The sequence below is a fragment of the Lentinula edodes genome (genome assembly GCF_021015755.1).
Source record: "Lentinula edodes strain Le(Bin) 0899 ss11 chromosome Unknown C8R40scaffold_6, whole genome shotgun sequence".
Classification (NCBI taxonomy): Eukaryota; Fungi; Basidiomycota; class Agaricomycetes; order Agaricales; family Omphalotaceae; genus Lentinula; species Lentinula edodes.
Window position 1 is genome coordinate 86,293 of NW_025764312.1, and position 23,205 is coordinate 109,497.

The window sequence follows — 23,205 nt, forward strand, 5'->3', positions numbered from 1 at the left end:
TCTAATCATGGTATGGTTATATATCGATTGACCGTACAAGGGCTAAATCATTGTTCCAGTTCCACGGAGGCGATATTTTTTATCTGAGTTCTGCCATCGTTTCTCAAGGGTTTCTCATCGGTAGAATCTTTTCCGCGTTTTGCTCATTTGGAACAAACGTTTCCTCGTAGGATTCAAAATTAGAACCAATTCTGAATTTACTTATCATGGCGGGGACCGAGCGGGGAAAAGATCTATGTATATACACTACACTATGTAGATGGAATTTTCATCTCCACGAACAGGACGTGAACGCGTTTTTGCGCCTGAAGTTTACTTTAAAAGTTCGTTACCCCCCACTCTAAATTTCGAGATGACGAGTTTAGATGACGATGAATTGTATTCCTCAGAGATAAGTCCTCACTTCTCTTACTCCCTCTTCTCATCTATACTCCATACTCATACCCAATGATGGCTATCGTGCGTCGTTGTTCAGCTAGGTTCAATGATTATCACACGAATCGATGGGCTTGACGGGGTTTCTGTACCCCAGACGCACAAAGCAAGGTCCGTTCATTCATCATCGGTTCATCTGGTACCTCCGATTCAATGGAAGAAGAAGATTCAGGGAGAACTTGAAAGTTGAACGATTCTACTTGTTCATCGGACAACGTAAACCCAACGTACAACTACCGGGTGACTGGGTACCACAACGGTATTAGTACCACCAAGAGCGCCGGTGACCAGGCTGGCCAGCACACGAATCCTAGCTTAGCTTACCACAGAAGAGGTCTCAACATAGTTCACAGGGGCTCTTCGGAAAAATTATTCGTGGATGTGATATGTCACGTCTGTTCTTTTCACAAAACCGTATAACGCACCGCCCGTGGCAACGTGAATATGAGACAAAAGAAAAAAGGCTGGACGTAGGAACTTAGAGGTGACTGCTGTGTGGGACACGAGGCCCTGCGGTAAGTGTATACCAGATTCGGGATGGAAATCTCAATACTAAATTGCTGTGATTTACTTAGTGTGTGTCGGACGGAAGTGATATGTTTTTTTCGTCGCTTCACTAGCTTGTCGGTACCCCCGGCTCTTTTTTCCGAATCACATTCTGAGAAACCTTCACTCTTTTAGTAGACCGTTGTTGGACCCTCAAACCCAGTTCTCATCCGGTTTTCATTATAGATTTGTGTTCCATGGATGAGACGAATTTCCGGGATTGGTACGTCCTGGTTTGTCGGATCCCATGCCTATAGTTATCTCCGGATCCGTGCGCGCACCGGCGGTGCGCACAGGTGCGTATGTAAGGAAGTCCGGGCACGTGTAGAGGCCAAGCAAGGGCTCAAAGAGAGAGAACAAAAGACTCTTTCTTCTTTACCCTCACTCCTGCCGCGTCGTCTTGTGTTTCGCGCTGGTTCCGAAATGAACATGCATGAAAACTACTCATTTTACCTCCCGATATTGATGATCCCCGTCGTCCCTCAAACTGGAATCTTTGCCGTCCCTCAAACTGGAATCTTTGCCGTCCTTCTCCAATGGTGTATGTACATAGAACAAAGCAAACAGTTTCATTAAATTGTGACTGACTGATCACCCGATATCACTCCAGTTAGTCTTCAAATCTTTCTCTTGCACATCGGATCCCGAATCATCAGTATATATTCCAATATTGAAGACGGTTGTGACCAATGAAATGACTCATTTATGGTAAGGTAAGGTATGTGCTTTGTGATCTTTTGCAATATATTGGTGGAATTAATATTCCGCAGTCACAGAACGCTGTTGAACGTTCTTATTGTTAAGGTATACTTATGTATCAGATCGCGGGATGGGATATAATTAAAGCCGTTTGCTCGCTCTTCAACCGCGCCCAAGCTACAAGTAATCTACATATACCTCGGACGCGGCGAGAACCTCCAGGATTCGAGCTCAAGATTGAAGTTCATAAAGTCTCAAGATACTCAAGACAAACATTCAGAGCATCCAGGATTCAAGATCGAAATACAGATAGCCTGAGAGAGGCCTAAAGTCTTCTGGAATTCGATTCTAGGTGCTCCTCTTTCTTCCTTATTCCCTGTCGTAAGGACGCCACGAATTTCGACTTTGAAGATGGCTTTGGCGGGGTATATGAGCCCAACCGCATCTGCAGGGCAGTACCAGATGCACATCGAGTAAAAGTAAAAGTTGGAGACAGGCGGCGGCTTAGAACCTCCGTCTGCTCTCGGTGGTTGTCAGTAGCCAGGATTATAGTAGTACCAGCGATTATCTTACAGTTCACTGTTTACGTTCCTAAGGTTAAAACCTTAAGTTCGAATTTATCAATAAAGGTACGCCTCGTACTTTGGTGCCAGAGTTAGCGGTGGTTGATCCTCAAATAGTAGGAATGCTGCACGTCCGGGTTTGAATACTCGAGAGATAGCTGCCACTGTAAGTCTGCTGTATATATGTCCCCTTGCAGTTGTTACGCAACGCAGGCTGAGAGGGTTTTATTCGACCTGGGAATCGAATAGCACCAACTGTCCAAGTACAAAACATGAATCTGGTAGCATGACACTATAAATAGGTATCCAAATGACATTGATCTGGGAATACTCTTGTGACTGTTGACAAATCGTATGCAGATACCGACAAACGGCGACGTTGTGTAGATTTATGCTCAGGCTGTCACTAAAGTAAGTACAAGTTGAATACCAAATCAGTAGAGCTTTGCGCGCTCGCTGTCTGGTCAGGCTTGTATGTAGTAAAGGCCTTATAAGTACTAGTTCTACAGTGTCAAATGTTAAGGTAAGTGTACAAGCCAGGAAATATGTGTAATTCGATCCGGTCCATTTTCTGTAGCACTGTGATTTACTATGATTCGCCCTCCTGCAAAGAAATTCACTCTTCTGTTAAATATGGTATCTATAGGATAGACGCAGGACTGGCATACATAGGACATACTCACTGTCCAGTGGTATGCCAGTGCGCAGTAGGTGGAGTAAAATCAATGAAACGATTTAATAGACTTGTCGGTTTCTATATGAAAATCAATTTAACTCTCGTTTACTCGAATTCTCGTCTATTCACGATATGTAGCACCCATCAGAAGCATGAAGGTTCTATCTCGATAGAGGTCATGTACTTAAAGTAGACTGATCTCCCCTCTCTTGAATTTATCACTTCCATGCTCCTTCATGAGTCCTGTTTTTTTTATTGCGCAAACATTCCCAGCAGAAAAAAGTGTAACTGCTTTGTTAGTCACTGGTCCCCGCGAATTTCGAGCTCTCGATACTGACACTTTATAGGACGTTCCTACTCTCTTCATGGATGAATCTCGTTCTTTACACTTGTGAAGCGGTACTTTGTGCCTATCTCCTGCTCTTTACGACGCAGAAAATCACAAGAGGAACAAAGCTCTCCATCATTGTTACCTTTTTGGTGGACACAATCGGCACTGTTGCAATATGCTACAGCACGGATATGGTGAGTGTTTTTTTGTAAGTATGGGATAAATCTAATGTTTGGAGAAACATCTGCAGGCTCTTGAGTCTGCCATCGCATCCTGTGTGTCAGAACTATCTCGATTTGCATTCTACTGATGATTAATGTCACATATTCAGCGTGGTACATAGTAGATCAAGTCAAACTGGCAAACCATTGGAGCACATTGCTCTCCGTCGTTGTTACCTATCTGGCTGCATTACTTGAGCAGAGTTATTTTCTGAAACGATATTGGTCTATGTGAGTGATAAATGGCATCGACAGTATATTATCATCTTTACCAAGAACATCGTTCATTTTAGATCGCATAATCGAACAGTGACCTCAATATTGGCTCTGTTGGTTTTTTCTAATGTTCGTGTACACTCTCTCACTCCGATAGCATGGAATGAATTTATCTGATATCAATTGTTCAGCCCGCTCTAGTTATAAGCATTACCGTCTTCCTCTTAAGGAGACCATTATCCGACGTCGCTCTGAAGTTGAAAGAAGATACACCTCTGTTTGTATTCCGCCAAACACAAAAAAAATCAATCCTCATCCCTCGAATTTTATTAGTGTCTCTGCAGCTATCATGGCCACAACAGATATTTCATTAGCTATTGTCACCATAACCAGGCTCAAATCAGTTAGAACCTCCCAGAATACAACACAAGCGTTAGTACTTGAACACTCTTTCCGTCGAAATTTAGACAGTTTGAAGTGATTTCTTGTCATCGTCCCTAGACTACTTCAGAAATTCTGTTTCTATGTAGGTGCATACGGTTGCGTGACTGCTGTATCAACGACCGTCCTACTAGTATTCTGGTTGATTAATCTGAATGGTGAGCAGTTACGTGTTTTAACCATTCATGGTATTGTTAATGGTTGCTATCATGTTTGTAATTTATGATAGGTTATTCCTTCGTGTTTCGCATCCTCGGCAGAATTTACTCCCTGACTGCTCTTGTCAATTTCCTACTTGTCCATGAATTGCGTGCAGAGGTGGCGAAGCAGCCTGCAGCGTTTCGGTTCCCTCGTACCCATCTCCGTGTCTGTACGTATGATTCTACTGAAGCTTCTTCGATTGACAGACTTTTGTTTTCTCAGCCGCGACCTCTGGAGGGCTTACAGCTATCCCCGTTACGGAGCCTATTATCCAGGTGGACTTAGTCGAATCGGAATTCCCCTCCAGTCTTTAATGTCAATTCTTAGGGACTTACAATGTCGTTCGAGCCACACAAACGCTCCGTGTCGACCGTGGATGTTTGATATACGGAACCAGCCGCAGAGATTCTCCAGTATATGGATACATAGATTGTGATTGAAGTTCGTCAAGCAGCCCAGTGAAGATTATGAGGAGTATTAGATTTCAGATATTGAAAGACTTAGTACCAAACTTTGGAAATTAATGACAAGTTGCAGTGACGAGAAAACGATGGTGGTTTAATTCTTCAATCTATGGTTTACTGAATTGTTCACTTTCAAGAGATATACCTAGATCTTCTGCAATAAGGAGAAAGGCCTTTTCCCTTTGGTAGTTGTGTCAGTATTGTCACTAAGCCCTCTTCATGGCGGTAGGTACATACCCAATAACGAGTGCAGTATTATTGGTGTTGGCTCCTACATTTAATGGAACAATGCTCAAGTCTACAATAACCATGGACCAAGTTATTAGTGATCTCGAGGGTAATTAGAGGATGAACCAACCAGCCACTTTCAGATTCTCCACCCCATACACGTTAAGTCGAGAGTCGACGACTCCCCCGGCTGCTCGTGGTTTCATGGCACATGTCCCAAGCTAAAAGAGATCCCTCCATCTAGTACAACGGATGATGAATAATAGAAATGGATACACACTGAATGCCACGTTGTTCCCACTAACATGAGTAGTAGGTCAAAAGTTAGTGCAATGCTCGGAAAATGAAAGAGCCTATGCCCTTCTCACCAGTAGCTTTGATGTAATCGTCTATCGCCCTATCGTCCTCTTTTGAATAAATAATCTTCGGAGCATCAATGGGAACTGGACCAGAGGCAGTAGGATTTACAGAGGCAGTACTTTCGTCAAGCACACTTTGGGAAGTGCTAATACTGGCATCAGAGATTGGAGGACTTGAACAAAAATCAGGTTGTCCAGCAGGGATTTCTCCCCTGAACGACCGCATCCGGCGGGCAAGCTCGCGACCGCGCTTGTAGCACCAGCGAAGTACTGCAAGATCTGCCGGGCTATGACAAGAAAGGACATCAGCAACGAGAACCAACGTGATATGAGGAAGAGACACAAGGCAATCGAAATATAAACAGCAATCATCCAAGTTAATGGGAACGTTACGCACTCTACCAAATACCTGGGATCAAACCTCAAAGGCGCCCAAGGATTGATTCCAGAAGTGATGTGGCTGTATCCTATCGCTTGCGGGTAGGCCTGCAAATAGTTTACAACTCGAAATGGATCGAATATATAGAAAAACACACTGTGTAAAAGGCCATCCCAAACGTCTTCGATGGAGTCAATGTGCCGGCGTTTTTCAGGTCCCTGCATAACATAACTTAATCAACAATTGAGCACGATTCCAGCCCAATAAATTATAACCCTGCAGTTGGACATAAGATCGCAACCGGCTTGTCCGGTGCCCCGACGTAGAAGTCCTTCCATAGTTGTCTGAAGGATGGCCCAAGCTCTTCAAGCTCTTCAGATGTGGGACGCAGTTTTACTCCCGCATCTATGGAGCTTTAGATGAAGGACGACATTCAGCTGCCAGCAAAAGTATTAATCCCAATGTTCAACTCACTTGTGCGCCAAAAGCCCTGAACCTTTTTCTTGCCATTCTTTGAGATGTGCTTCGGAGGTAGAATGTCAATCACAATGGTCGTCATATATCGTTGAACAAGTTTTACGTTTGATAGCCTCTTCGTCACCACTGAATATGCCATCCAGACAGTCAGAGTCTTCGGAAGCTAGGTACGAGGTAAGGCAGAGGTTATGATCTACGCACATGTCACATTCAGTTTGAACTATGACGAGAAGAAGACGTACCGTTATAATTCTCTCCGACACCTGGAAGATCGACGATTTGTTGAACATTTGCTTCAGCTACATGACGTGCGGCCCCAATTCCAGATCTGCACATATGGCAAAAAGGTACGAGATAGGACATGAATTCAGTGGGGATAATCAATGTGGAAAAGATCGGGTGAGGATAACATGTCATTTGATGTACGAGCTAGAGTCAACCTAGTTCAACCTAGTTCAACTTACCGTTCCAAAATTGCCGGTGACCCGAAAGCTCCACTCGAAAGTACGACCAAGCGGGAAGCATATGCAATTCGAGGCTGTGATAGTGACTTTCCGTTGAAATCTTCACGGGTAACGTATTCGACACCAATTGCGCAAGTGTTTCTGTCAATGTTCACTCAACTTAAAAATGGAAAGAAACACGAATGATATAGCCTGACAAACCTGAAAATCACCTTGACAACTCGCCGGTTGGTCAGGACGTGCAAATTACTGCTATCACTGGGCTCGAGGCTGAAGTTTTGGAGGTTGTAAACGAAATGATGTGCGGTATCTGAACGTTTTCCTGTACGCGAGTCGATATATCTGTCGCCTGCATAGTTAAATCAAGTAATCAAGTGAGAGGAAGCACTGTTACTTATGCCAAGGCTGAGAAGGGAGAATCTTTGTCAAAGAGGTGGATTTGAGGAATTGTAAAGGCTCACCCCATATACATTGATTGTTTGAAAATCGTTGATATCAGCAGCAGTGGGCGAAGTTTTCCTGTCCTCATCATATTGCGCCGCGGTCTCAAGAAACTCTTTCCCGATATTTGTGTCGCGTCCTCCATGGGAGACCTTGATGGGTCCTGTGAACCCGTGCACCAATGGACTTCCAGCAGGGACTTGATAGGTCTCAACCTGGTGGAAGAGATTTAGAAAAATGATAAGTCATCAATTCGAATCACTTGCCTTTTTGGCCAAAGGGATGAGCGACTCCGAACCCCAGCCAGGGTTTCCCAGTCTTTCCCAGTCATCATAATCAGACGAAGGAGCACGGGTATACATCAGAACTAGATCATAAGTTTGGATAAATTGAAGAAAAGTTAAACGTTTGAACATTACTCACAGTTTACAGCAGACCCGCCACCTACACAGCACCCAGAAGGAACACAAACAGATCTTCCTCCAAGCGCTTCACTCGGCACACTGTTATGGTGTGTGAACGTATGACCTTGAACAAGGTTGTTGAGATATCTCGCGGGCTGAACATGGTGATGCAAGTTCAAGCTATGTGAGCCTGCTTCTATGATCTAGATAAAGTTGAAATGGTAGTCAACGTCGGTATATTGTAAGGGATTTACCAAAATCTTCAAAGAAGGGTCGGCTTGAGCAAGGCGACCAGCGATGATGCACGCAACGGTGCCACCTGACCAGGGCAAAAGAAAAGTATCAGTCGTGCAAAATAAACTATGGAGATGATAGCGAGTTACCAACCTCCAGCGAAAATGAGGTCGTACGAGCTGAAGAGAGGCATGAGATGAGAGAGGAATTTATGCTGTCCGCTGTTCTAGTGTCCGGCGCATTTTATAGTAACGCATATGGAGAGCTGCATGGCTTTAGAAGCGGAGAAGCGCACGAGTTGTCACGTTTGTCCCCCTGTGGATTGAGTATTTGTTACTAGGCCAGGAGCGGGAACACATCGACCAAGACTCAAGAGCTTCCGAGTGTAGATAATGCGCCTGACCATACCGTCTTGTCCCTAACGGAGTACAACGGTAACCCAATTCCAACGGGTGATGCAAAGTTTTGGGGTGCAAAGAGATCGCGAAGTACTTGAACCTACTTGAACCTCCCGAATTGCAACTCTAATATTAGGGAATCTTTGATGATTGACTACCAGGCGCTATAGTCCCGATTGATCCTAGAGGAACTATTTGTAACCGTCGTAAAAAGTAGAACCTAAGATTCGATGTTATGGATAGTGAGTAACTAGTGAGTAGAGTTTTGTAGAGTTGCGAACGTACTACTTAGCACTCCAAACAAGCCATTTGGATCATTGCATAACCAGGGAAGTCAAGGTTCAGTAGTGTAGAGGTTATCACCCGGGATTCTGATTTCCTGACTTCCCGTAACCCAGGTTCGAGTCCTGGTTGGACCTGCGTTGATATCTTTTTTTCTGGGTGTTACCACTTTTTGTTGGACCGTTGGGATGACTTACGAATAGTTACGAATATCATTCAACTTCCCTGAAGATCATCGATATGATGTGCCTACCTGAAAGTGACCATTGACTCCTCAGTCTGTAGACAGATGTGTATGTATATTACAGTAAAATGAACTCGCACTTCAAGTAGGCTGACCTGAGTCCGGTTCGCGCAATTGCAGCGTTATTGGGCGAATATGAGATGAACAAGGTCATCGGCATTACACACGTTATGCAGAAGTCAAAATGACATAGGATATAAAGTGCGGGTATGATACAACCCAGGGAAGAGGCATTTGCAAAAATGAAGTAGGTGAAAACAGGTGATACCTAGCGTGTCGCATACTCGCTCATACTCGGGGATTGCTTGTACACACTTGGATGCCAGCTCTGCGGATAGAATCAAGAAGGGAATGTGTAGTACATGATGTTCGGGAGCGTTACATATAGTGACAGGAAAATGGAAGGGCTTTTGATCACTCTGAATGCATCTTCAGCTTCACCCAAAGTTCTTCCTTGCTTAGCCTCGATTCCTTCCCTTAAAACGATGGGCTGCAAGAGTAACTCATTCATTTTAATCATTTCAATTAGAGATAGAGGCGATTCTGGTATACCAACGTATATCTAAATTTTACTGGGCAATGAGGCCTTGTGGCCTTGAGGACACGCATAGAATCGACAAAGTGAATCGAGGAGACAGAAAAAACCCGGTCCGAATTTACCGGTGACCCAAGCCTCCACCGCTCCTGAACGACATGGGCGCGCAATACGCAAAAACTTCCAAGAATACCTTTCGTAACATGGTATACAGCGATTGCTCATCCCAAACTTCTTTTTTGATTGATTCTATCAGGCTTTGGGCTTTACAGGAGCAATGTTCGTCGCTGCGTTTGCGTTGTACGCTTCGAAGAAACATATTGACGGGCGGAGGAAAGCAGATCTGGAGAGCTACGAAGCGGGCGAGTCTCCAAATTGCTGTCAAAAAGTGGACATCTGCGTTAACTAGAACTTGTAGAACTCGCTCGTATGCCTCAAAATAGCTCGAAATCAAGCACTACCTCAAAAGCTTGATTTTCCGGCTTCGACACTTCGAATTAGCGTTACTATCTTGCGCAGCGCAACAGAGCCACCACCTCTCGTGATTTTGCGAATCACATCCAAGGACAGCTCTGGCACATAACGCTTCATCCGCGTTTCTGCTTTGATTGCAGCTACAACCTGTAGCTGTAACAGGGAACACCCGCAATCCCGGCATCACTCAAAAATTTCCAAAACCGGGTATGATCTGCTAAGTGGCAAAGGCAGACTGGACAGGAGTGCGACGACATTGAGAGATTGTATGTAGGCTTCACACTGGAAGAAAAACGATGATAATGATTTCGCGTTCTCCTTCATCGTCCATTGCCAATATCCTACTTGCCCCTACGTGTCTTTCAGACATACCTTCCGGTATAGACTTATAACCAATCGTGCGGTGTCTGTCAAGCCCTTACACCCGACTTGAATCAGCATCGCGTACGGAGGGCCTTCCATTCCAAACTCTATTTTTCGTATCGTGCTAACTTACAACTACACCTCTTTCTATGAAGTCAATTACCGTTCAAATGAGCACAGAGACTTAAATTCTTCAACCTTTGGCTGATTGTTTCACTTTCAAGCGAGATGCCCAAATCTTCTGCAATGAGGAGAAAGGCCTTTTCTCTAGAGACCTCTGTTAATGCGGAGCTCCCAACCTTCCAATCGTAGTATACACATACCCAATGACAAGTGCGGTATTATTGGTGTTCGCTCCGACGTTTAGTGGAGCAATGCTCATGTCTGCGAACAATGAGCAATGGAATCTCAAGGATCAATCAGCAGTATGACCTACCCGCTATTTTCAGATTCTCCACTCCGTACACGTTGAGCCGAGAATCGACGACTCCGCCGGCTTCTCGAGGTTTCATTGCGCATGTACCAAGCTGAGTACAAGAGAAGATGATGAGCAAAGATCGGAAGTAGGATGAATTACCACCCACCGAATGCCAAGTCGTACCCACTAATTAGGGCAGACGAAAAGAATTTCAGTAGATAGAAAATAAAAGATGCACATCCCTCTCACCGGTGGCTCTAATGTACTCATCTATGGCTCTATCATCTTCCTTTGAATAAACGATTTTCGGGGAATCAATGGCAAACGGTCCAGAGGCAGAAGGGACAATGGATGCTGTGCTTTTGGTAGGTACAACGTACGAAGGACCATTGCAGGACATAGTGCACGGGGTACCATTGCTGACGCCGGAAATTGATGAATTAGAACAAAACTTGGGATGCCTAGCAGGAATTTCTCCTCTGAATGACTTCATCCGGCGAGCAAGTTCACGAGCATGCTTGTAGGACCATCGAAGGACCGAGAGATCCGCAGGACTAAGAACAGAAAGAGTTCAGTCGGACGGGCCAAGAAAGTAAATATCCAGCAAGATATCATACGTACTCTTCTACAAACTTGGGATCGAACCTTAAAGGAGCCCAAGGATTTGTAGGAGAAGAGATATGGGTGTAGCCTGTAGCCCGAGGGTACGCCTTCAAATGAACTGGGTTTTTATTGTGATCAGATGAATGGATAGAGCAGACTCACCATAAAAAAGATGATTCCAAATGTCTTCAACCCGGGTGGAGCAGAATTTTGGACATCCCTGCATAATATAAAACCCAATCAACACTTCTTTTCCAAATTGAACGAGAGAAATGTTCTAACCCCGCAGTCGGAACTAAGCACGCAACTGGCTTGTCCGGGGCCCCAACGTAAAATTCCTCCCATATCTGTCTGAAAGAGGGCCCTATCTCTTCAAGCTCTTCTGGCGTAGGCCGTAACTTGACCCCCGCATCTACGGAACTTGAAGCAACAGACAGCATTCAGCATTATGATTGTTATCAAAACAAAATTCAGCTCGCTTGTGTGCCAAAAGCCCTGAGCCTTCCTCTTGCCATTCCTTGAGATGGGCTTTGATGGTGAATTGTCAGTCAGCAGTGGTCAACATATGCCTAAAACAAGTTTTACGTTTGATAGCTTCTTCATCTCCATTGAATATATCGTCTAGACAGTCGGAGTCTTCTGAGGCGAGATACGGGGTAACACAGAGGGTATGATCTATGCAAATATCATATAGGTTCTGCGACACGATCGAAAAGAGGAGTTACCGTTGTAATTTTCTCCTACACCTGGGAGATCAACTATCTGACGAATATCCGTGTCTGCTAGATAACGTGCAGACCCGATTCCAGAACTGCATAGAGGCCGCGAACCAAATAAGAACAGAAAATAGGAAGGCAGCAGAAAAAACCGAGTGAGTAAATTATACATATGTTCGTGCAATGTGTTTCAGCTCACCGTTCCAAAATTGCGGGTGACCCGAAAGCTCCACTAGAAAGTACAACTAGGCGGGAAGCATATGCGATTCGAGGCTGCAATCGAGACTCTTCACGAGCAACATACTCAACACCGATTGCACGATTATCTCTGGAAACAAAAGGAATTCACTTGAACAAGTGAAATTGAAATGCTAATGGAAACCTTGATATACTTGAAGATCACTTTGACCACTCGCCGGTTGGTCAGAACATGCAAGTTATTGCCTTCGTTGGGGTCCAAGCTAAAGTTTGGAAGATTATACAGAAAATGATGTGCAACGTCGGAACGTTTTCCAGTATCTGAGTCAATATATCTAGCACGAAGGTGGTTCAGATTATCAGAAAATGGGATACATTAACACATACTTGTGCCAAGGCTGACAAGGGGCAATCTTCGTCAACGAGGTGAACAGTAGAAAGCGAACCGACACACCCCATATACATTCGTTGTTTGAAAATCGTTGATATCAGCGGAGGGTGAAGTTTTTCTGCCTTTATCGTATTGCGCCGCAGTTAAGAACTCTTTGCCAATGTTGGTGTCGTGTCCTCCATGAGAGACTTTAATGGGTCCCGTGAAACCGTGCATTGACGGGCTGTCAGAGTGAACTTGGTAGGTTTCAACCTGGTTGAAGGTGATAAGAAAGATGTGCAGCTGCTAATCATTCGAACACTGACCTTTCTGGCCAAAGGGATAAGTGAATTTGATCCCCAACCAGAATTACCTAATTTTTCCCAGTCGTCGTAGTCAGATGCAGCAGCACGGGTATAAATCATGACTAGGGTTTGTTAAATGATGAGGAAGATTGACTTGTGACACCACTACTCACAGTTCACAGCGGACCCACCACCCACGCAGCATCCAGAGGGAACGGAAACGGATCTTCCACCAAGCGCTTCACTGTGGACACTGTTGTGGACTGTAACAGTATGACCTTGAACAAGGCTGTTGAGGTATCTAGCGGGCTGAACGTGATTGTGCAGGTTGAAACTATGCGGGCCTGCTTCTATAACCTGAACACAATTGGAGCGAAAGTCGACATCCAGGGAACTCGGAAATATACCAGAATCTTCAACGATGAATCAGCTTGAACAAGACGACCAGCGATGATACATGCGGCAGTGCCACCTGTACAGGGAGATATGAGTAACATCGTTCATACAAAAATCCTTGAAATACTACGGACCACCAGCGAAAACAATATCGTATGTGTCGAAGAGAGGCATGAGGTTTTATGATGAGCAGTTTTCAGGTGAGAGAGGCGCTTTATACCATTCATGACTAGCTAGTACCTACTTTGGCTTTACTGCATAACTCTCGAAGTGGAACCTCACGTACCTCAACTGAGTTTGTCCTCTGTGGCACCAGATGATTATTTCCTGGTCATATCAGTGACGGGAACATATCGAGCTAGTCGGGGCTATACGGGAGCAATGGATCGAGGTCAGTGCTTCCCAAATGAAGATAAGACGTCTGGAACGCTCAATATGTACTTGAATTTTTAACAAGAGGAGGTCAACTACTTACTAACGGTTTCTACGAGCATTAGGAAGCCCCTATGCCCAAGGGGCAGTTACATTCATCATTCTGAATTAGAGAAGGTGCTTCCAAAGTCGCCCAAGGAGATATTTTCAGTGGGTGAATCGTGATAGCCAGTGATATAGCATGGACACTCATTGGAAAAATCAGATAATTACGCGGCGCCAGTAGGGCGGAACCTGGAGGATGGAGGCAGAGCGTCGATGATTCGTCGGCATCTACTTGGGTGCTCATTCTGGTTGAAGCCGTTTCGAAAGAAATAGACTGCCGAGATCAATAGTCCCACACTATACTGTATAGCGGTTGGTAAAGCATATCTGTAGTTTCAGGCCTCAAAAAACAACGGCATCTGTGAGCGGGACATCGACATAGGGGATCTACCCGGGAACATGCGGAATGAAGGTAGTAAGGTGGACAGCATACCAGAAAGCGGGAGCGCTGAAATAAGATGTCGAAAAGTTCTGAGTTGAGTGAGTAATACTGAAGGCCTTTTCAGAACAAGAAGCCCCCGTCATAATTAGTAACCCTACTCAAGGCTTGAGCAATATTATTACATTCCAATCCCAATATATCCCGGGCTCAACTTCACAGCTGCCGGTATGGTATGTTAGTCGTGGGTTTGGATGACTTTTTCAGAGCCTCGGAGTAAGATAAGAACAGCATAACCGGTTTTGTAAGGCGGCAAGGAGGAGCTGGACCAAGAGGAACACTTCATATTTCACAGTGCTTGCTATTTACCCTTAGACCTTTCGAGGGGTCCCGAAAACATTTACTGAAGTTCTAGAAAATGAGCAAGAGTCAGGGAATAAGCAAGTCTGACTTACCATTGGGGATATAGCTTGAGCTAGTAATCATCGACATAGATATAGGGAGGTACAGTCCTTAAGCACCGAGTTTTTGGGTCGTCTTCACGCCAAACTGGCAGCGAAAATTTTTTCTATGCTGAGAGGGAAATTTGGGATGTAACACGGTTCCTAGAATATAGAGATAAATCATGAATTCGTTGAAGTCGAGCGAGCTTTCATATTCACCTGTTCACCGCATGCAGGCTTGCACCTAATCCAAACATTCCAGTCAAGCCATTGTATCAAATATCCTAGCTCGAGTTTCCAGGCATCCAAAACTGCATTCCGTACAAGAGGATGTGCGGATGACATTGGAGAGTCAAAAAGGGAACTTAACCCCTCATGGACGCCCATTGCCCACATCTTAGTTAAAACTCGGCATAGTTCGCGCGTCGTTCCTTCCACCGCATTACGTAGAAGAGCTTCCGACTTTGTACGTGACGTGGTTGAGATGGACGAAGTGTGGGATAATGCACATTCTTTGTAAATGGGAGAAGCCCAAGCAAAATCGGAAGGGTTCCCGACAGGGGACACAGAGTACAAGATGAATCGTTGAACAGTGTACTCAATCAGTCGGAAAGCTGTCTTCACTTGAGTATCCTGATTATTTAGTTGAATATCGGACTGGGGCCAGGTAGAGTTATGATGACCCATATGTCTTCGAGGGGTTTTCCGTACAGGCTGATGATGGAATGTAGGTAATCAGGCCAGTCGATACCGTGTTCGACGGCCTCAGGCTGCAAAGAGGACCACGGTGTTTCTGCGATTTGCTCCTCCAAGTACTTCCTCACCCGCACAATATCATCCTCTTCGATACCGAGTAAACGATGGGCCAATCTAGGTTTACCAGAACGAACATTAATCAACGACGGAGCTAGTGTTGTGTCGTGGAATGCAACGGAATGATGAAGGAACGGAATCCAACCGAACGGAATGAAAGGCGGAATGGAGTTGAATGTAGAACGGCACAAACTGAACATGACTTAAGCCAGGATAATAGTCGAAAGGACCCAGGAGTTTTAGTGTTTGTTTGAATTGCGTCGAAGGTCGTTATGGGCACCGTATATCATTATGATGGTATCTTCATAGGGCCCGAGGGCGCTGGCATGTATGTTGAAGTCGGCGGCGTTGATTTCAAATGCTGAGAAGAGACGAGCTTCACCGATCCAAAATTGCAGAGCATTATCTCGTTGAAAAACGTTCAGGCTGAGAATGTTCATGCTCTATGATCTCTAGTATCCTGCTCACTAAATTACGCCAGTCCTGAGAAGACAAATTAGAGCCGTGATCATACTTACCAGTTGGCAAACTTACCTGATAAACCCATCCAATCCCAGTTTCAACGCCCACTCGCACACTTTGTGACTCCTTAATCCTTCGTTCAGTGCCATGTCGGGCTTGATTTCGCCCGAAGCGAAGATATCCTGATTATCCATTGAGCCCAGGGGGAATGCCGCTAGCGCTGTACCAGATCCATCAAAGTAAAGCACCCGAAGAGGACGGTCAACCACAAAGTTATGAAGCCAACAGTTTTCAGCTCCACCGAATATTCGACAGAAAGTGTAGGACGACTCAGGCTCAAATGCGACCCAGTCCATGGTAAGGATGTCCGAATCTCCTCGACCGTGATAAAGCATGGTCCTGGATTGAACGATCCCGGGAATAATGGTGTACCCTGTACAGTTTAGGTCGGAAATACAAGAACTAGCACGTATAATACTAACCGTTTCGATACCGTGAATTAGAAATGGATTGTAGTAGAGAACTGACAGTCGAGAACACGAGGTTTGCGGTAGAGTTATCGGCGGATGGTTTGTTCAGGTCCCAGCAATCATGGTTATTCAACTAGTCTTGTAATTCAGAATGAGCAGAATCCAGGGATTGAGAAACACTCGAAAGCGGTTTTTGCTCTAGTCGACGAGTGTTCTACTAAGCTAAGGAAGATGAGGGCGAATGCAGTCAGCCACGTAGCCATGGTCATGACAGTAAAGGGAAGCGAGCTAGCACCTTTGAGTTAGATCATATAGAGGTAATGAAACTTTAAAGAATTCTAGTCGAAGTTCCCAGAGCGCTTGTCGCTGATGACAGTGAGCGCTCATGATCATACATAGACGTTCAACGCGTTTTCTAGTCCAAATCTGATAAGGCAACGTTTTCTCCGCCGCCCGCTGCCCAACTTGTTGTTTGCATTTACTTCTGACTCAGAAGCCCACATTCGTATCGACAATAAGGCCTCATCATGCTTCGCCTTTCCATGCCCACCAAAACCGACATCCGGGGTGCTCCTGTGTTCAAATACCGCTTCATCTTGATTCGCAGTCTTTTTTCCCTTTTTCTCTTCACAGCATCAACGACCGCAATACCAGTTGCTGCTCCGGTGAGTGTCAAAATCCAAGAAAGGTCATTACGACAGTTCAATCCGTTTCAGTCTTCCCTGGCGGGACAACCCGATGTCGACCATGCCATCTCTTCCGGTGCACAACAATCGACAGTTTCGAAGTTGTTGGAAACCCGAGGCCAGAAATCACGTCGAGAAGAAGTCTTGCATGCTACACTGCGTTTCGACGGTGTTCTACCTGCCGGAAACACGCGCACTCAAGGAGGCTGCTCAGAAATTTAGCGAAGCACTAGTCGAAGAAGTGTTGACTATTGCTTTACCCGTGTTGCACCCGACTAGCCCTGATGCATACTTCGAAATTGACAAGGTGATTGGATATCCTACAAGGCTGGCAGACCATGAACCTTTCTCGGTTTCGTTCAAAAAACAAGGACCACATGGACCAGAGTATGATCTCTATCAAGGATGGTTTTTTCGGACAACTGTCCCTGTTACTGGGGAGATAAGGACTGCTGGCCTAAAAACTCTCGTTGCAAGGGTTGAAAATGGCAACCTAGTTTATCCAAAGGTTTTTCACGTTCCATTTGAGCTGGGTATTCGGACTGAAGCCAGTATTAGACGGAACAAAATCCTGGACAGTGACACCAAGATTGTGCTATAATGTATGCGTGTATGTATCTCTTGTCATCTCCTTTTCGGCGCAACTGACTTCGTTGTAGCACCGGCAAGGACAAAGAAGGAAGTGCAGTGAGGAGTTGGTTTTTGTCGGCCTGAAAGGTCTACCGGGAATTTGATCACCTATGACTTAGCTCTGGATGTCTACTACATGAGTGATAGCGAGTTATCGCTTTATCCATTATGTACCCAGACTGTGAGTAGGTCGCATTTGGACCACAGTATAAGAGTGTAATATTTCGCCTATTTATGACGGTTGACACCAGCATGGTCCTTGTGAAGAGAACTGAACACGTTATCACAGCTAGTACTCATCTTCAAAGTCCACATCTGCCTCAGCCCTATAATCTTCCATCTCCCGATCCAACTCTTCCTTCGACTTCCCCAGTTTCGTCACATGCCCCGAGGTGAACTTTGGGAACTGAATATGAACATTCTGCTTTTTCAGACGTTTCGGTCCCTTTTTTGTTCTGCGTTTTGATATAGAAGTTGTAGGTCCGGGGACATGCGAGGAATTATATGAGGTAGAGGGATGGGAAGTAGAAGAAGTCAAGGTGGATTGAAAGAAGGGTTTCGGGCGCCCTGCGGCTGCTATGGAAGCTGCCGCTGCTGCTTGACGCGGAAGTTGATGATTTGGGTGATTAAAATGCTTTGGGTGGGTTGGGAGGTTTGGGGGGTTCGGATTTCGGGTAGATGAATTCGGTGTCGTCGCCTTGGCTAATCTGTCGATAAGTGACAAAGGCGCAGGAGGTGCAGATGATGAGCTTGAAGAAGGGCCTGTAGGGATAGCTGGGCCATCTGAGACGAGTTCGATTCTGATTGGACGGCCTACGAATACGAATTGACACGAGTAAAAGAAGTAATTGATCAATATGCTGAGTCGGAAAATGAACACAAGTTGTCGAAGGAAAGTAGACAGATATAATTGGCAGAAACAACAAGGAAATAGTGATACTCACGACCATCGACGAACTTTCCATCATACTTCTCCCTTGCAATCATTGCATCTCCTGGTCGTTGAAACACAACTACCGCCATTCCTTTGGATCTTCCCTGGTTGTTGTATATAATGAACGATTCTTTGAGTGGTCCTACAGTCTTTTTGAAGAGTTCCTTTGTTCGTTAAAGTTTGAGGGGACATGAGATCCAGGTGAATTAGGAGTTGAGATCGTTCAAAAGTGAGCAGGTCGTAATTTAATTAGTGTCGGTCCGTAAAGCACTGGAATAGTTCAACATACCTCAACCTCTTTCTCTCCGACATCCAACGGCAGCTGAGACAACAAAATTTTACTCCCAGCGGCCTGTTGTCTCCTGAGCGATTGAGATTGTCCTTGCGCACTAGACCGCCATGCAGGCGCAACATTGCCTGCCTGCCAATTCCCCAGAACCCTCTGCTTTGGCCCGTGGAACGAGTTGTACCGTGTATTGCTGTAGTGGTGGGAAGACGAAGAGGAGTAGGAAGAAGAAGCGGTGCTACGGTATTGAAAGGAGGAAGACGCGTGCATGACCAGACAAATAACCGGCAGGCGAGATGAGGAGAGTGTCGTTAGAGGAATTTAGAAAAGTTAATAAACTGACAATTGCCCACCGGCGTCTATATTCGCAATTGGCTCGATTTAGCGCCCACCTTCCTCTCCTCCCTCCTTTTTCCTCCTTTTTTCTCACTATGGTCGCTCCCCTCTATACAACCGACTCTGGACTTCTTTTTCACGCCGGAAAGATTCTCGTCCTTACCATTGGCCTCCCCGCTCGTGGAAAGACTCACGTTTCTAGATCTTTAGAACGTTATTTGCGATGGATGGGCGTGAAGACGCAAGTAGTCAGTCTAGGTGATTATCGTCGAAAGACTCTCGGTGGAGCACAGAAGCTACCGGCGGATTACTTCCATTTAGGTGAGGGACCTTATCGAAACTCATCGAGACAATGACAAGCTAATAATATATGTATCTTCAGGCGAGAAGAGCCCAGAAACAATTGCCCTGCGAAAGAAAGTCTCCGATGGATGTGAACAACAGATCTGGGATTTCTTCAAAACTGGACAAGTTGTAATATACGATGCAAATAACGGTACTAGGGCGGCGAGGCAGAAGTTGGCAGAGAGATTTCACAATAAGGGCATTCATGTCATTCTGTTAGGTGGGCATTAACCTCTATCATCTGCGCTGTTGGATTCGTCGTCTTGTTTTCACGAGTCTTAATCGATAAGGATTCATCTTCGTGGATCATCTTTGCCTTCGGGATTTCCGTGTATACCCTTTATGGATGCAAGGAAGCTGACTCATACGCTGATTCTATAGAATCCGTGTGCGATAATAAAGAAATTATCGAGGCTAACATCCGGAGCGTCAAGATATCTTCTCCTGACGTACGTCGCTCTTTGCGCCTATCTTGACCTATCTCTCAACCTATCTCTTTGCACAGTACCGCGGTTGGGACCCCGACAAAGCTGTCGAAGACTACTACACAAGAATCAGAGACCATGAGGAATACTACGATCCAGTTGAGGAGAAGGATTGGCCTTACATCAGGATTATCAATGTATGTCATTCTTGCCTTTTGTTCTTTCCTCTCTCTTATCCTATAACCATGCATTATCCTCCAACATTCTTTCCATGTCTATTTGTTTATTTCAATATACTAATTAATCACATCCCGTCTCGATAGGTTGGAGAGAAAATCATGGTTAACGTCAGTATCTATCGATCACGACGAAAGATGAAAAGGATTTTCTCACCTCCGTAATGATAGAACATTAAAGGATATCTACAAGTACGTCCTCTTTGCTCTTCATTACGAATGCTGAAACTGATGTACGGACGGAATAGTCCCGAATTGTCTTTTTCCTAATGAACATCCACAACCGGCCTAGAACAATATACTTTGCTCGAGTACGTCTTTCCCTCACTCTCCCGGTTCTCCATCGTTTCGTCTATCTGTATTTCTGGGCCTTGTGCTTGCAAGCTTAACTCTGTATTTTTCTTTTGTATATCCATGTTACAAGATCGCTAATTTTGCCACACCTTATCCTAGTCTGGTCAATCCCTCATCGAACACTCCTACAAAGCCGACTCGGATTTATCTCCCGCAGGGTGGGAATACGCCGAAAGGCTCAAAGATTTTGTGATCGAGCGACGAGCGAAGAATCTCGCACAGAGAGGGTTGGGGACGGGTGATCAGCGATTGGTAGTACGTTCGTCCACACCGAACTGGACTCTTAGTTCAGATTTTTTTTGTTCGTTCATACTTTTCTACCTTCCGTACAGATATGGACATCAACTCGCAGACGAGCCCACCATACTGCTTGGCCTTTCCTTCAAGCTGCTGCGTCTGTTTCTTCCTCGAACCTCGCTACACCCAGTGCAACTCCCGGACACGCCACACCCATCTCCGTCATACCACATCATGGACTTGACGGGGGTAAACTACTTCCTCCTACTCTTGCTTCGGGTCTCAGTATTCCTGCTCCTCTTATTCATACCTCAACTTCTACACCAACCCCGAATAATCTGAACATCAAAGTAATTGAAAAACCCCAAATGTCTGAAATAAACCCTGGGATCTGGGACGGGCTCACACCTGATCAAGCTAGGAAGTATTACCCTCAAGATTGGGAAAGGTTCGTCAAAGACCCGTATTCGTTTAGAGCCCCGAGGGCGGAGAGTTATCATGATTTGAGCGGTGAGCACTTTCGCCTTTCTTTCCTCGTCCCTCACATATTCATCTCGTAATGCTGACTTTCTTCACTCAAACAGTCCGCATCGAACCTCTCCTCATCGAACTCGAACGTGAAAAAGAAGATCTACTCATCATCGGCCATGCTTCCGTCATTCGATGTCTCCTAGCGTATCTTATTGGGCTCCCAGCATCAGAAATACCCGCTATCGAAATCGCCCGTGGTGACCTCCTCGAAGTTGTCCCAGCCTCCTACGGTGTACATTGTAAAGCTTTCCATTTTTGGGACGGTCCAGGGAGAAGAGGAGATGAAAGCTTGGGTGGTAGTGGGGGTAGCGGCGTTACGGGGGAGGGGGTCATAGGAGAAGGGGGAGGCATTGCGGAAGGCGTGAATGGAGTAGGGATGGGGATAGGAGAACAGAAAGATCCGAATAATTTTTATGAGAATTATGCAGAGGATACGAAAGGAAAGAGGACGAATGCGGTAACACGGGAGCCGGAGGCTAGTATCAGTGCTTTGGGAGTGGTTTAATTTTTTTCAAGTCTTCTAATTGAATGTTCTCATTATAATCACCTTGCTTGCAAGGTCTATTGCACTCCGGAATTTAAGTACTTTTGTGCAGGCACATTTTGGCTGTGCTTGGCCTCATACTTTTGCAAAACATTTACAAACATCTTGGGCTTCAATTGAAGTGAACTCTGCGCTTTGCGGCGCACCTTGTGTGCTACACCGCGTTATTTCCTCAGTACTCGAATTAACAAGGCTTTTGAAGTGCATATATTTTGCAGTGCACCTTATGTGCACTGTCTTTTGCTTGATACTTGAACTAAAATCTACACTTTGACAAAGACATTCAGAATACATAAATCCTGCATCATTCCCTAGTTCCTGCCATACCAGTTTCAGTCTCAACTTAAGTGAAATGTATCCTTTCCCAAGCAAGGTGCAGTCCACGACAGTGGAGCCTAGTTTGTACACGGTATCTCAATGCGCAGCAAGTCTTCCATAAATAAATAAATCAATTGCTCGACTCAAAAGCGGGAAGAGGTACAACTGTACGGAGAGAATAACATAAGCATGCTTTCCAGTTCCAGGAACGGCCCGTCGCAGTCTTGTCTTGACTTCCACAACGTTAGACGTTTTTTTCCCCTCTGTGATGGCGAGCAAGACTAACGTGGGTCCTATATCACCACTGTCCACAGCTTTGCTCACAATTAAACACACACAGGACGCATCACATATGGTTCAGCTCCTCACTTTTCCCGAGGAGCTATTGTCCCATATCTGTGATGAAACGGAAATTGACTCCCTCATTCCTCTAGCCAAAACTTGCCAGCTGTTCAATCGAATCGCAGGACGTCGCTATCTGCGTCTCAAAGAATATGACGCTAAACGTTCTCACCTAACCATTTTAGGGGCTCAAGGCTTACCGGACCAATGGCGCGAGCCCGTGCCAGGCAACGCTCGTTCTTTCGATGAATTTTTCGACATATCGAGCGTTCTTGGTTCTCTTTTGAATATCACTTCTCTATTTTGTGCATTCTCACCATCACCACAAGAAACCGTGCGACAAATGGGTGTCTTGGTACATACATTGCAAGCGATTTCACGAGATCGCCAGGGCCAGCCACTGTTTTCTATTCATCTGAAATTCACCAAGCCTTCGTCGCACGGAGATCACATTCTACATTCTCTAGCATCTCGTTTTGGGAAGGTATTCCAAGATCTAATTGGTGAACTGCGACGCCTTCGATGCTACTGTTTCCAAATAGGAGGTGCAATGCCCCTGATGCGAAAACCATACTACGGGTTTGACCTTCCGAATGACCATTCCTTGAAGACCTTCACTATCTCCGAAAGCTTGGTTCTTCAGCCATACCATAACTGGCTCATCAAACTCCTCCATTCCTCCTCGAGCATAAACTCCATCAGTGCGTGCTGTTCACAAAACTGGACCCAAATTCTGCCAAAACTCCGGCTCCCTTGACTCTTCCCTGCAGCAAATTTCGTTCTATGGAAATCTTCCTTACCTCCAGCGGCGCATGCTTAAAGGGAAAATCCAAAATGATGCTCAGGCTTCCGACATCCAAATATTGGTCGACTTCG

General features: G+C 45.3%; 9 protein-coding genes and 1 non-coding gene across 10 annotated transcripts; 6 read left to right on the plus strand and 4 right to left on the minus strand.

The window, feature by feature from the left end:
- Nucleotides 1–3,155: 3,155 nt before the first annotated feature.
- C8R40DRAFT_1167155 (uncharacterized protein) lies at nt 3,156–4,713 on the plus strand (the record flags this gene model as incomplete). Its single annotated transcript, XM_046230961.1, has 11 exons — nt 3,156–3,214; nt 3,267–3,444; nt 3,501–3,525; nt 3,582–3,702; nt 3,765–3,816; nt 3,879–3,964; nt 4,021–4,119; nt 4,189–4,286; nt 4,358–4,498; nt 4,552–4,604; nt 4,657–4,713. The coding sequence occupies 11 exons, from the start codon at nt 3,156–3,158 to the stop codon at nt 4,711–4,713; spliced, it is 969 nt and encodes a 322-aa protein (XP_046089511.1).
- Nucleotides 4,714–4,900: 187 nt separating this feature from the next.
- On the minus strand, nt 4,901–7,972 carry C8R40DRAFT_1038286 (GMC oxidoreductase-domain-containing protein; the record flags this gene model as incomplete). The annotated part of the gene is made up of 19 exons (XM_046223744.1): nt 4,901–4,973; nt 5,031–5,091; nt 5,152–5,242; nt 5,302–5,321; nt 5,390–5,667; nt 5,778–5,866; nt 5,917–5,990; nt 6,048–6,172; nt 6,234–6,282; nt 6,340–6,429; nt 6,479–6,564; nt 6,701–6,841; nt 6,902–7,042; nt 7,095–7,105; nt 7,162–7,340; nt 7,404–7,508; nt 7,565–7,748; nt 7,800–7,864; nt 7,933–7,972. 19 exons carry the CDS (start codon nt 7,970–7,972, stop codon nt 4,901–4,903), a joined length of 1,902 nt encoding a protein of 633 aa, XP_046089512.1.
- A 543-nt stretch (nt 7,973–8,515) lies between these two features.
- C8R40DRAFT_t58 lies at nt 8,516–8,596 on the plus strand. The gene has a single exon. It is a non-coding gene; the product is annotated as a tRNA-Gln (tRNA).
- An 800-nt stretch (nt 8,597–9,396) lies between these two features.
- Nucleotides 9,397–9,647, plus strand: C8R40DRAFT_1167157 (uncharacterized protein; the record flags this gene model as incomplete). Its single annotated transcript, XM_046230962.1, has 2 exons — nt 9,397–9,444; nt 9,495–9,647. The coding sequence occupies 2 exons, from the start codon at nt 9,397–9,399 to the stop codon at nt 9,645–9,647; spliced, it is 201 nt and encodes a 66-aa protein (XP_046089513.1).
- A 400-nt stretch (nt 9,648–10,047) lies between these two features.
- C8R40DRAFT_762823 (GMC oxidoreductase-domain-containing protein) lies at nt 10,048–13,414 on the minus strand. Its single transcript, XM_046236147.1, has 21 exons — nt 13,368–13,414; nt 13,216–13,314; nt 13,093–13,157; nt 12,859–13,042; nt 12,707–12,807; nt 12,465–12,653; nt 12,398–12,408; nt 12,205–12,345; nt 12,012–12,140; nt 11,822–11,952; nt 11,682–11,771; nt 11,576–11,624; nt 11,379–11,516; nt 11,259–11,316; nt 11,115–11,203; nt 10,743–11,047; nt 10,660–10,679; nt 10,512–10,602; nt 10,399–10,459; nt 10,274–10,342; nt 10,048–10,218 (listed from the first exon to the last, which is right to left on the minus strand). Exons 2-21 carry the CDS (start codon nt 13,253–13,255, stop codon nt 10,200–10,202), a joined length of 1,980 nt encoding a protein of 659 aa, XP_046089514.1. The 5' UTR covers nt 13,256–13,314; nt 13,368–13,414; the 3' UTR covers nt 10,048–10,199.
- Nucleotides 13,415–14,294: 880 nt separating this feature from the next.
- On the minus strand, nt 14,295–16,450 carry C8R40DRAFT_1246423 (uncharacterized protein). The gene is made up of 8 exons (XM_046233638.1): nt 16,421–16,450; nt 16,138–16,347; nt 15,728–16,088; nt 15,474–15,619; nt 15,064–15,395; nt 14,600–15,037; nt 14,393–14,542; nt 14,295–14,340 (listed from the first exon to the last, which is right to left on the minus strand). Exons 3-7 carry the CDS (start codon nt 16,048–16,050, stop codon nt 14,477–14,479), a joined length of 1,305 nt encoding a protein of 434 aa, XP_046089515.1. The 5' UTR covers nt 16,051–16,088; nt 16,138–16,347; nt 16,421–16,450; the 3' UTR covers nt 14,295–14,340; nt 14,393–14,476.
- Nucleotides 16,451–16,521: 71 nt separating this feature from the next.
- On the plus strand, nt 16,522–17,571 carry C8R40DRAFT_762950 (uncharacterized protein). The gene has a single exon (XM_046236148.1). It carries the CDS (start codon nt 16,864–16,866, stop codon nt 17,410–17,412), a length of 549 nt encoding a protein of 182 aa, XP_046089516.1. The 5' UTR covers nt 16,522–16,863; the 3' UTR covers nt 17,413–17,571.
- A 159-nt stretch (nt 17,572–17,730) lies between these two features.
- Nucleotides 17,731–18,931, minus strand: C8R40DRAFT_1066883 (uncharacterized protein; the record flags this gene model as incomplete). Its single annotated transcript, XM_046225830.1, has 3 exons — nt 17,731–18,254; nt 18,386–18,539; nt 18,665–18,931. The coding sequence occupies 3 exons, from the start codon at nt 18,929–18,931 to the stop codon at nt 17,731–17,733; spliced, it is 945 nt and encodes a 314-aa protein (XP_046089517.1).
- A 94-nt stretch (nt 18,932–19,025) lies between these two features.
- On the plus strand, nt 19,026–21,841 carry C8R40DRAFT_1263259 (6-phosphofructo-2-kinase-domain-containing protein). The gene is made up of 10 exons (XM_046233858.1): nt 19,026–19,318; nt 19,380–19,562; nt 19,724–19,791; nt 19,848–19,964; nt 20,091–20,114; nt 20,175–20,195; nt 20,252–20,314; nt 20,457–20,612; nt 20,690–21,104; nt 21,179–21,841. Exons 1-10 carry the CDS (start codon nt 19,093–19,095, stop codon nt 21,628–21,630), a joined length of 1,725 nt encoding a protein of 574 aa, XP_046089518.1. The 5' UTR covers nt 19,026–19,092; the 3' UTR covers nt 21,631–21,841.
- Nucleotides 21,842–22,124: 283 nt separating this feature from the next.
- C8R40DRAFT_763172 (uncharacterized protein) lies at nt 22,125–23,200 on the plus strand. The gene has a single exon (XM_046236149.1). It carries the CDS (start codon nt 22,256–22,258, stop codon nt 23,084–23,086), a length of 831 nt encoding a protein of 276 aa, XP_046089519.1. The 5' UTR covers nt 22,125–22,255; the 3' UTR covers nt 23,087–23,200.
- The last annotated feature ends 5 nt before the right edge of the window (nt 23,201–23,205 follow it).

What these genes read in the sequence shown, in the direction of transcription:
- C8R40DRAFT_762950 (XM_046236148.1), top strand. Translation starts at nt 16,864, where the DNA reads ATGTCGACCATGCCATCTCTTCCGGTGCACAACAATCGACAGTTTCGA.
- C8R40DRAFT_762823 (XM_046236147.1), bottom strand. Translation starts at nt 13,255, where the DNA reads ATGCCTCTCTTCGACACATACGATATTGTTTTCGCTGGTG. An exon ending in TCACCCGCAATTTTGGAACG is followed by an intron (nt 11,953 to 12,011) that starts GTGAGCTGAAAC and finishes GTTTTTTCTGCT; the next exon opens with GCCTTCCTATTTTCTGTTCT. An exon ending in TGAGTACATTAGAGCCACCG is followed by an intron (nt 10,680 to 10,742) that starts GTGAGAGGGATG and finishes TGCCCTAATTAG; the next exon opens with TGGGTACGACTTGGCATTCG.
- C8R40DRAFT_1263259 (XM_046233858.1), top strand. Translation starts at nt 19,093, where the DNA reads ATGGTCGCTCCCCTCTATACAACCGACTCTGGACTTCTTTTTCACGCC. An exon ending in GGCGGATTACTTCCATTTAG is followed by an intron (nt 19,319 to 19,379) that starts GTGAGGGACCTT and finishes ATGTATCTTCAG; the next exon opens with GCGAGAAGAGCCCAGAAACA. An exon ending in GAGAGAAAATCATGGTTAAC is followed by an intron (nt 20,115 to 20,174) that starts GTCAGTATCTAT and finishes CCGTAATGATAG; the next exon opens with AACATTAAAGGATATCTACA.
- C8R40DRAFT_1246423 (XM_046233638.1), bottom strand. Translation starts at nt 16,050, where the DNA reads ATGCTTTATCACGGTCGAGGAGATTCGGACATCCTTACCATGGACTGG. An exon ending in TACCATCATAATGATATACG is followed by an intron (nt 15,396 to 15,473) that starts GTGCCCATAACG and finishes TCCTGGCTTAAG; the next exon opens with TCATGTTCAGTTTGTGCCGT. An exon ending in AGCCTGCATGCGGTGAACAG is followed by an intron (nt 14,543 to 14,599) that starts GTGAATATGAAA and finishes TCTATATTCTAG; the next exon opens with GAACCGTGTTACATCCCAAA.
- C8R40DRAFT_763172 (XM_046236149.1), top strand. Translation starts at nt 22,256, where the DNA reads ATGGCGAGCAAGACTAACGTGGGTCCTATATCACCACTGTCCACAGCT.